Genomic DNA, 11,394 nt, shown 5'->3' with positions numbered 1-11,394 from the left:
ATATTAATATACATATACGTCATCTATGTGCAAGTGTTTGTGGGTAGCTTCAAATTACATCAGATCCTGTGTGTCATGAACTCTTGCATACTAGCATCTTACTCTAGTCTGTCTGTCTGCATCCTTTTCTTTTCAAAATCATGTTAAATAAAAAAAAGGTTTCTGTCTGAGTTGGATTTGGTGCAGTCCTGAAAATCTCACTCAGCGGGGGAAATTCCACTGCCTTTATTGGCTTTCTGTTGGGGTTTAGCTTTTCCAAATTGGTAAGAGGGTGCAGACGTGCACCAAGTTATTAATAACAGCAAATATTTCCAGAGTTAAGGGTTTCATTTCCGATCGAGGCTGTTGTGATCTTTCCATGCTGAAGCAACAACCCCACAATAGATTGATAAACTTTTCAACCTTCTCTCTTGAGCAATTATGCCTTCGTCATTAGCGTACATATTAACCGCACATTTGTGCTGCGGAAACATAAACATTTGTTGTGTCTATTTTTACAATTTACACTTGTTCCTCTGCTTTTACTCTATCAAAAGGTCATCATTTGCATACACATTAACTGCACATGTCCTGCGGAAACATAAATATTAGTTATGTCTATTTTCGTTTTACAATTTATACTTGTTCCTCTTCTTTTACTCTCTTACAAAGGTCTATAGAGTTCCAGCTAAATGCCCAAACTGGATTTTTAAAAAGAAATGTGGAAAGGGACCATTCACAAAATACAAATAGTTTCTGCAAACATGTAAACCATAAATTCTCCCTATTAATAAGAAAAACAAACAACAAACGGCTTCACCTCTAGCTTCATTAATGAGAACACTGGGTCGAGGTTAAGGACACATACTCAAGGTCGAGTGACTCAAGTTTTTCCTTTATCTTAGCTGCTTATGGGAAGATTAACAGGAGGATGGAGCGTGCAAACTCATTTCAGACAGCGTCCTTTCCCTTTTCAAGTGTGACTGTTCAGAGAAGTCAACTCAAATTCTGTCCCTTTCTGCGGGGGTGTAAAACCATGTTTGTTCCTGTGGTGACCTTCACTGCTCGCTGGCTGTGGGCTGCTTGTTCCATTTCACTTTTACACTCTTGTAATTGATAATCATTGCCCCCCGTTGAGATATGTCATTGTTCAAGGGGGGAATTGAAAACACAGAAGCCAGTAGCCTTTCATAAAGACCCTTTAACATACACAAAGTTAAGTTTCTAGCAGTTTCCTGCATGAGGTCCATCAAGTCCCTAACCACAGGCAGCCAGCCCCTCACAACCACTGCACTGCAGCACTTTGGCTAATACTAGCTAAAGTTATATAATGGGGCAATGGACTTATACCATGTAAGCATTGGTTCTCATACTTTTTCTGTCATGCCGCCATTTAGCCAAACATGCCCCACACCCCATGTAAACTGATATTATGATTAATCATTAACCATACTGTTGCAACTATTGTAATAAAAAACAACCTTTTTGAATTTTATTGAAATAAATGACTAATGTCAGCACACTAGCATTAGCAAACTCATTTGTTTATCCCCCCCCCCCATATTTTCACTGTATTTTCACTGCTATAGTGAAAATACTAGGTCAAATGTCCTGTGACCTGCCTTTTTATTTTCCTTTTATCATTACCTGAGACTGTGCTATAAACAAAGTGCTAAAAGTAACATAGTGGGGAAAGTGTAAAAAACCCACAGTATTAATATTAGTATGAGGTGACAAAATATGCCAGTGCACATACCTATTTGTAGTGATTCGGATGAAGGGAAATTCCGAAACTACAAAACCTGTCAACAGGACACTTGGAGGGACTCAGAAACAAAATGACTCAACTGAACATATTTTAGTCTTAGTTAAGATGCATTAAGTTTGCAGATATTGAGAGTAGGAAACGGAGTGTGAACGCATGTCTGAGAGGAGGAAGCTGCCCCTGTGTACCGCTATACCACAACTTTCATCGTGTCAGCGAGGGGGGCAGAAGGTGAGATAGGAAGCCCCTTTTTCATTACCTCCCCCTTAAATGTTTCATAAGAGGCCTACTTACACTACGTTTCAATGGAAGAAAACCTTTAAACATGTTGGGTCTAAAAAGTGACTTGACTCCAGGTCAAAGGTGCTAACAGGTCAGAAATAAAATCTTGCAACTCATAACCTAATAAACAGTTTTGGTTTCCTTCATGCAGAGATGAAAAGATATATAGCTTTCATTAAGAAACCATGTCTGTTCCAATAGGCTTCTGCCATCTGATTAGGCCCTACCTACTCTATTTGCATATAATAATAGGAGATTTATTGTGACCAGCCCAAAGCACACCTGTGTAGGCTTAATACTGTTTATATGCCAGAACTAGTCAGGTGGATTGATTATCTTGGCAAAGGAGAAATTCCTACTCACTGATACGGATGTAAATGTGTGCACATTTGAAATAAACTAGCCTTTAGGGTGCTTAGAAAACGTCTTAGATATTTTATTCCAACTTGTGAAAAACGGTTGAAACCAAAAATCGATCAGCACGCACGCCGCCTTCAAACGACACCGCCAACGCACGTAAGACGAAACGAGGAGTTTTACGTAAGAAGAAGAAGAAGAAAAAAAGAATTAGAAAAAGAAGAAGAAGAAGAAGAAAAAGAAGAACTTCACGTAAACGGTAAGAGGCGGTTTTGAAACGGTTAAATATCAATTCAGATGTAAAATATAAAAACTTTTGGGGTTTGTTGAATATGAATCGTCCACTAAAAATTCGGCATCAATTCTGGGCGTGGTGAACTAGGAAATTCGATGTTTAGATAGCTAGCGTGATGTCTTTATTACTGCCTAACGTTAACGTCTAGCTAGCTAGCTATCTTCCTACAAACGTGAGGGATAACGTTAGAGGTGTTTAAAAAAATAAAATTCCTAACTCTTAACAGTACGTCCCTAACTAAAGTCAAAGGAACGGTTAACTTCAACATATAGTTAGCTATATTCATATTGGTAGGCTATAGAAAAGCGCGAAATTAACTTTTTAACATATAGCTAGCTAGCTAAGCAAGTCTCCAAATGGCAACGCTTAGGTCAAGTTACCAATATATTGAACTCCGCCGGTGGTTCCCAAAGGGGTCCTCCAGCCCAAGGGGGGGTAGTAATTTATTATCACCAATTCCATCCATGTGTTTAATGCACTTTCTGTAAGAAAACCTCAAAGTCCTTGATGTAAAACGTTTGGGAACTACGTATTGATGACAAGGGAAAATCTCCCAAATTCTAGTGAGTTGCAGGGTTAACTACATCTCTGCAGATAACCCAAGTCTATAGGCTATATAAGGATATTTATATTGTTACCATATTTTTGAATATGCAATAACTTATACCACTTGCTAACCTAGGTGGTTACAGCTGTTAAGATTAGGCCAGTAACTGGATGCCCTTGAACCCTTTTTAAGGACCCCCATGTCTTCAAATGTTACTAGGTAAACCCAACATGTCTGTGTTTGTCAGAATCACTCCTTTTTTGTTTTGTTTTTTCCTCTTTTCAGTAACCGTTTAAGGTTTCAGGATGTTTCCAGGCCGGGGATCATTTCGAGGTTCCAGAGGAGCCTCTTTTTCACAAATCCTCAGGAAGAATTTACCTGCAACGACTGAATCATACAAAACTCTGGCTACATTGAATCATCCTAGCAACGATGTCTTTAACCAACAAGGGGAAAGTACATATGAACGTGGTGGGTTTCAGAATATGATTTGCTTGAATCCCACATGACTGTTAGTAGCAACATCTCACCAGTGTTAATTCATTTAATAACTAATTCAGATAACTTTTAGACTGCATCGTCCCCTGTGAGATCTGGTTTCTGTTGTAGGGCTGTTAAATATTTTATTTTATTTTATTCTGCACTTTTCTTATTTCACTACTTAAGGTCATGCTGCCAAGCCAACAGTTTCACCTAAAGTGCTGATTGACAAATACACGCAAGGCGAGACGCATGCCGTGTCTTTGCTCCATCAGCTTGCCCAGGTTTTGCAGTTTCACCTGGAAATAAAGGAGACGGTGACTACAGGTACAGTAAAGCTTCGCAGCATGTCTGTGCGCATGTCTGCCCATTGCACATATTATACACTCACCTAAAGGATTATTAGGAACACCTGTTAACTTTCTCGTTAATTATCTAATCAACCGATCGCATGGCAGCTGCTTCAATGCATTTAGGGGTGTGGTCCAGGTCTAGACAATCTCCTGAACTCCAAACTGAATGTCAGAATGGGTAAGAAAGGTGATCTAAGCAACTTTGAGCGTGGCATGGTTCTTGGTGCCAGACGGGCTGATCTGAGTATTTCACAATCTGCTCAGTTGCTGGGATTTTCATGCACAACCATTTCTAGGGTTTACAAAGAATGGTCTGAAAAAGGAAAAATATCCAGTATGCTGCAGTCCTGGGGGGCGAAAATGCCTTGTTGATGCTAGACGTCAGAGGAGAATGGACCGGCTGATTCCAGCTTTTAGAAGATAAACTTTGACTCAAATAACCACTTGTTACAACCGAGGTATGCAGAAAAGCATTTGTGACGCCACAACACGCACAACTGTGAGGCGGATGGGCTACACCAGCAGAAGACCCCACCGGGTACCACTCATCTCCACTTAAAATAGGAAAATGAGGCTACAATTTGCACAAGCTCACCAAAATTGGACAATTGAGGATTGGAAAAATGTTGCTTGGTCTGATGAGTCTCGATTTCTGTTGAGACATTCAGATGGTAGAGTCAGGATTTGAATGAGAACATGGATCCGTCATGCCTTGTTACCACTGTGCAGGCTGATGGTGGTGGTGGTGTAATGGTGTGGGGGATGCTATCCTATCAATATGGGCCAACATTTCTAAAGAATGCTTCCAGCACCTTGTTGAATCAATGCCACAAAGAATTAAGGCAGTTCTGAAGGCGAAAGGGGGTCAAACACGGTATTAGTAGGGTGTTCCTAATAATCCTTTTAGGTGAGTGTATATTATTTGCACATTCTGCACTCAACCCATTCAGCCTTTTTCTTATGCTGTTTATTTTTGTTTGTTTGATGTATTTGTTTGTTTCATTTTAATGTTTAATATGTTTGCACCATTAAACAAGGCAAATTCCACACAAGTGTACTTATTGTGGCAATTAACCTTTTTCTGATTCTAATTCACTTTGGAGAACACTACTACTGTTATTGGTCCATGAAAGCTTGTTGATTGATTATACTTGACAAATTTATGCAAAAGATTTAAGTTGCCTGTAATAAAATTTTAATCTGGTGCTTGAGATTATTGATGACTTCTGTCATAATTAAAGTCATTAATTATTACAGTAATTCAGAAGTATTTGTTTTAGAACTGGAATAAACTATTTTTTATTGATTACTTTGCCAATAATTGCTTTGTCTGCAAAATGTCAAAGCCTGTTACAAATTGCTAAAGCCCAAGGAGACCTCTGCTATTTTTTATTATTTCTGTCAAAACACTATTACAAAACTAAATGATAAGTCAGTTTACTATCATATAAGTCAACAAAAAGCAGCCAAGTAGTGTGACAACAACAAGACAGTGAGTTGTGTAGTGTGAACAGTACAGGGATCTGAAGACTTTGAAAGTCTTGTAGTGGCAACTTAGCTTTAGGATAAAACCTGCAGGCTCATCTCCTTATACGATTCCCAAAATGTGACTGCTTATTAGTGGCTGATGTAAAAGACACATTTACAGGCCGTGCTGAGGATTTGTACCCAATCTCTTTTTTTTTTCAGGCAACATACAAGGGTTTTATTTTGCCTTTTGTGTCGTGATTGATGGCGTTGAGTACAAGACTGGCATGGGAATAACCAAGAAGGAAGCTCGGCTCAAAGCTGCTCAGCTCGCTCTGCCAGAACTGCTGCCCACCTTGGAGAATCTGAATTATGTCCTCCCTGAAGCATCAGGTTAGGATCTAATGCTGATCAAATTATAATGTGTTTCTGAAGCAGACTTAAATGATTCCTCTTGCTGGCTGGTACAATGAGACTTGGGTTGCCTACGATGAAGATATATCATTTCAGACAAAGAAAGATTTAGGAAAGTGTAGTAGCATAGAGGTTTCTTGCTGCTTTTGGACATTGTGGACAGATGACTCTTAAAAGAGAATTAGCTGAGTATTTTAGAAAGCAAAACAATTTTATGTAACAAAAGCATAGGTTGGCTGGGCACACATGCTCTTGTACAACAACACCCTGTTAACAGGATGTAAAGATGAATTAAAGTCTATAAAGATTTAGACATAACAGAATAATGCCTAAAAACATGATACAGGCTCATTTTAAGCAGTTACGGGCGGGTAGAGGATGATTATTGAAAATGCTCAGCAATGACTCTTAAAACCTATTTAAAAGATTTAGTGTATTAAGGGGGCTCTCATCTTCATTGATATCCATGCCTGTTTTCCCTTCCTAGATGTCCCTCCACCACTGCCAGTAAAAGAGGAGCCCTCCATCTCTGACATACACCCTTGTAGAGCCATTCATGGTAATGGTGGATTTTTTTTATTTGACTCTCTCACGCTCTTGGATGTCCTAATTGCTAAATGGCAAACATTAGGACAGTTGCATATTTTTTTTGTTCTGTTGGCTCAGTACTCGGTCTCTCTCAAACAAGACATTGACGTTCAAATTACTGACATTCAGGTTTACATTCAGGGTTGACTTCCATATTGGATGAAAAGTGTTTGGATTGAGGTTATGTTGACTGACTTGTCTGTGAAAAATATATCACTGCTTGGCCTTAAAAACCCATGGGTTAGTCTGGCTGTATCTCTTGAATGATTGTGTTGGATATAGTTGAAAGTCAGCACTTTTATCTCATAATTATTATTATACCCATAATTTAGAAACCTATGTTCCACAGTTCAGCCAAAGAAACAAAAACGAGTAAGTTGAAATATTGAGGACCATATTGTAGGAAGCAAAAAAGGGCAATTGCAGGACATACTGCACAAACACACACTACTGTAGAATATGCACATCTCTATACTATACATACCTTTCTCATTCAGGGTGTCTGTAATGAAATTAGTGAAAAAAAAGCCCAGTTCATTTTTTATCTGTATTATCCTTCTTGCTATTCAGAAAGGACGAGTTCTGTCAACCTCCAGATTCCACAAGCTGTCAAGGATCAGCTCACTAAACTGATGAACAGCCACCCAGAATTCTCTGCTTGTGCGGGCACCACAGCAGCATTTATTATTCAGAATGGTAAGTGAGCTTTCACAAAAGCTGGAGGATATCATGGTCTGATGGTTGGTTTGTAAAAAGTTAAACAATACAGGTAGTTTCATCTAAAATTACTCTGTATTGGCTTGTTGAATCATATTGTATACAATAACAATTGTTTAATCTGACATTGGTGGACACAGTGTAAAGGCAACAAAAAACTAATGGGAAATTACAAGCTATACAAAGGTAGTATTTATTGCACTTTTTGTATTGTTTGTACAGCTGTTCATGGTATTTTGACAGCATTATGCATACTGCTGATAGAGATATATATATACAGTATATATATATATATATATATATATATATATATATATACACACACACACTGTATAATAAGGAGTAATGTTGTATTTTTAGTTCCATTAGGTCTGCTCAGAAAGTGTGTGTGTGTACACTTACAAAACTACTATTGCTCTATAGCAGGTGTTTTTGAGGTGGTCGCTCTAGGCACGGGGAACTTCAATACTAACGAGAGTGCCTCCATGAGTGGACGTATTGTGCACGATTCACATGCAGTGGTAACTGCAAGGAGATCCCTTATGAGGTCAGTTGCAAACATGACCCTGTGTGTATATTGGATAGTTTGGGTCATGTCTAGAAACAAACTATTTTCTCATTATCCTGTGATGCATGTGTTAATACACTACTACTATTGCTCCATGTAAGGTTATGATACTCTAGACCAGGGGTCACCAACACGGTGCCCGCGGGCACCAGGTAGCCCCCAAGGACCACATGAGTAGCCCTCAGGCCTGTTCTAAAAACGAAAATTTTATATTTATTATCTGTTTCCCACCTTGTTAAGTCATTGTTGATAATTATTGTGAGAAATCATTAACGTGATCAGTGTCTTCACATAGATGAGTATCATTAATCATTAACAATCATACAGTACAGGCCAAACGTTTGGACACACCTTCTCATTCAATGTGTTTCCTTTTTATTTTCATGACTATTTACATTGTAGATTCTCACTGAAGGCATCAAAACTATGAATGAACACATATGGAATTATGTACTTAACAAAAAAGTGTGAAATAACTGAAAACATGTCTTATATTTTAGATTCTTTAAAGTAGCCCCCCTTTGCTTTTTTTATTAATAAGGGAACAAATTCCACTAATTAACCCTGACAAGGCACACCTGTGAAGTGAAAACCATTTCAGGTGACTACCTCATGAAGCTCATTGAGAGAACACCAAGGGTTTGCAGAGTTATCAAAAAAGCAAAGGGTATCTTTAGAATCTAAAATATAAGACATGTTTTCAGTTATTTCACACTTTTTTGTTCAGTACATAATTCCATATGTGTTCATTCATAGTTTTGATGCCTTCAGTGAGAATCTACAATGTAAATAGTCATGAAAATAAAGAAACACATTGAATGAGAAGGTGTGTCCAAACTTTTGGCCTGTACTGTATATAACTAAAGGCAAACTGAGCATATTTGTTATTTCAGAAGAGTGTATCAAACTGGTAGCCCTTCGTATGACTCCGTACTCATGAAGTAGCTCTCAGTTTCAGAAAAGGTTGGTGACCCCTGCTCTAGACACTGTTGCTGCACATATTTCAGATGTTCCATCATAATGAGCCCATCTCATGCTTTGCTGTCAGGTTTCTGTACCGACACCTGCTGATGTTCTTCAGCAAAACGGCCAATCTGACAAAAAAGTCGATCTTCCAGCAGAACAGCAGCAGCGGCCTCCTCAGCCTGAGGGATGGCATTACCCTCCACCTCTATGTGAACCAACTGCCAAAGGGTGCTGCAATCCCTTCTAAACTGTGAGTGTAATTATTAACTTAGAGGTTCCCACTGCAGTTTTCTTATGAGGCACAGCAGATCAAGTGGTGTGATCGAGTAAGGGAAAGGGGGGCTGTGTTTGTTATCAGATAGGTATTTGTAAGAGCAACAAAAATGCCAACTATGGAAAAAGTAGCACGAATAAAGTTTCTACAAATGCAATGCTCTTCTCTCAGCTCTGTGCTCTATTCTCAGGCGCCTGAATCCGCTCTCCATTTCGGCATGGCAGGTCAACAACGAGATCAGTCTCCACCTCTCAGTGGAGGGAAAGGTGTTATACTGTTACTTTCTCTCCTGTAGGGGATGTTGCTTTTATGATATATGCAACACAAGTTAAGATGTATATTTGTAAATGTATTATGGAGTTGTAATAGAATTAGCATTGCAACTGTTAACTGCAACATCGCTGCATAACTACAAATTAATCGGTTTCTTTTAGGTGTTCTCTGTGTTCTCTTCATCCTTTGATCAATCTCCCTCCAAGATGGTCAGCATGTCCGCCACAGACAAGCTCACTCAGTGGCAGGTGCTAGGATACCAGGGAGCCTTGCTCAGCCACTTCATTGAGCCTGTCTATGTCCAAAGCATCCTCATAGGCAAGTCAACAAGTCATGTCATGCTCATTAGACTAGGATTATCAGGTTTTTTTTTTCCTGCAAAGAGAATTTAAAAGCAGCCACCCTATTCCAATTCCGTGCTACCTTTTCCAAATCCTGACCACGTTGGCAATTACAAAGTCTGTATTAAGAGCATTGCGTTAAATGTATCACCATCAAGTGCAAATGCAACAGCAGAATCACTCCAGGGGTTGTGTAAAGTGAGACAGTATAGCTATATGTCAGACAATTAAATCAGAATGGTTAGACTTCCTGATTTGTGCTGGTAACCTGATTTGAGAATTGAAGAGAAACGTTGGTGATTTTCAACCTGGATCCTATTTTCCCCACATTTTGATTTGTGTTAAAGTACAGAAAGCATAGCGTGTTATTTACATTTTTTTCAATGTTATGGTTGAATATTTTAGCTGATTTTGAAAATGTGGGGGCCACATGAAATTTTAGAGCAAAACTTCTCCTTGAGTGAGACTTGGTTAAACCAATAACAAAAAATAAAAATGTTTTATTTATCTGTAGGGTCCGTAATGTAGTCACACACACTTATACCAACTTGAGCCTGTCATTGGTAAAAACAAGCTCTTTTAGTGGACATATTGACGGTGCGCAATTAAACCGAAGGATTACATTGCAGGCTGTTTCGCAGCTCAAGCTTGAGGTGCTCTTACTCAATGCTGGACTAATTTCAAAAGATTTTCATATCCATTTAGTCACTTAGACACACAAACATGGGGAAAATAGGGTCCAGGTTGAAAAATACCTTTCCCTTTTTTAAAAAGTTAAGCTTCATGAAAGTATTAGAGGAAGTCTATCAGACAAATAACCTGATCCAGTGATCAAGTATAACTATACATAGGTATTTGCTAAAAGATATGAACTTTATTTTTATTTTTATGTTTTTACATCTTATAGGTGACATTGACTGCAGTGATATCCGTGGCATGACAATCTCTGTGAGCCAGCGTGTGGAGGGGATCACCTCCAAGCTGCCCATGTTCTACTGCATGATGAGGCCCTGCATCAGCCTGGTACCTTCTGTGGCTACTAGCACTGCCGATAAATGCCAATTGACTTACGGTATCAACTGGAGCGAAGGTGACAGCTCCGTGGAGGTTGTGGATGGCCTGGAGGGCAAGACCGTAGAGCAGTAAGGATGACCGTATAGGAAATTGGCTGTAGGGTGTCGTATGTAGCTACCAATGTTTTTTTTTGTTTTGCATGTATTCATATTTGCTTGCAAATGGTTTGTTTGGTGGGGGTTTTCCACTCTCAAACTTGTAAGAGATTGGATTGCAATTATTTAAAATTCAAAAATCACTTTAAAGCTTACTGTGCGATCACATATTCATTGATTACATTAATTTTAAGGTTGAAACAATGCAGCCTGGAAATGTAATTGGCAAGTTGCCGTGAGAAGTTGAAACTGTAGCCAGTGTTCCTCAGCTTGACAAGTTCCCTTGTCAGTCAGCTGTGTAGGGATTAGGGTTGGGCGTCGTCTGGATTTTAACAATTCTGATTTCGATTCCGGTTCATATCGATTCTTGATTCGGATTCTTTGAGGGGTGGAGTTGAATTGGGTCACGTGTCGGTACACAATCCGTGCTGCCTGCATGATCCGTTCTGCGCATGCGCTGATGATAATCTTGTTGTAGGGATTTACGACACTGCATGATCTGTTCCACGCTTCCGGTCGTAGTTGTAGCGGTCTGCCGTTAGCCTAGTGTTTATTTCGT

The 11,394-nt window shown here is 39.1% G+C and overlaps 1 protein-coding gene across 5 annotated transcripts in view; it reads left to right on the top strand.

Annotated features, from left to right (window-relative positions):
- Positions 1-2,290: 2,290 nt before the first annotated feature.
- Positions 2,291-11,394, top strand: part of adad1 (adenosine deaminase domain containing 1 (testis-specific)) — a 53,630-nt gene continuing 44,526 nt past the window's right edge. For all 5 annotated transcript variants that reach the window (XR_003693511.1, XR_003693510.1, XM_028588985.1 and 2 more), the window contains exons 1-11: positions 2,291-2,642; positions 3,511-3,696; positions 3,892-4,032; positions 5,748-5,918; positions 6,427-6,498; positions 7,098-7,223; positions 7,668-7,791; positions 8,861-9,028; positions 9,243-9,318; positions 9,487-9,643; positions 10,574-10,808. Coding sequence is in view for 3 of the 5 variants with exons in the window: in XM_028588985.1 (XP_028444786.1) it covers positions 3,531-3,696; positions 3,892-4,032; positions 5,748-5,918; positions 6,427-6,498; positions 7,098-7,223; positions 7,668-7,791; positions 8,861-9,028; positions 9,243-9,318; positions 9,487-9,643; positions 10,574-10,808 (1,436 nt within the window). In the remaining 2 variants the exon portion in view is untranslated. The remainder of the gene's footprint in view (positions 2,643-3,510; positions 3,697-3,891; positions 4,033-5,747; positions 5,919-6,426; positions 6,499-7,097; positions 7,224-7,667; positions 7,792-8,860; positions 9,029-9,242; positions 9,319-9,486; positions 9,644-10,573; positions 10,809-11,394) is intronic.

The sequence above is a fragment of the Perca flavescens genome, chromosome 10, assembly GCF_004354835.1.
Source record: "Perca flavescens isolate YP-PL-M2 chromosome 10, PFLA_1.0, whole genome shotgun sequence".
NCBI classification, from domain to species: domain Eukaryota; kingdom Metazoa; phylum Chordata; class Actinopteri; order Perciformes; family Percidae; genus Perca; species Perca flavescens.
The sequence above is the reverse complement of the archived record's forward strand: the minus strand, read 5'-3'. Positions and strand labels throughout refer to the sequence as shown.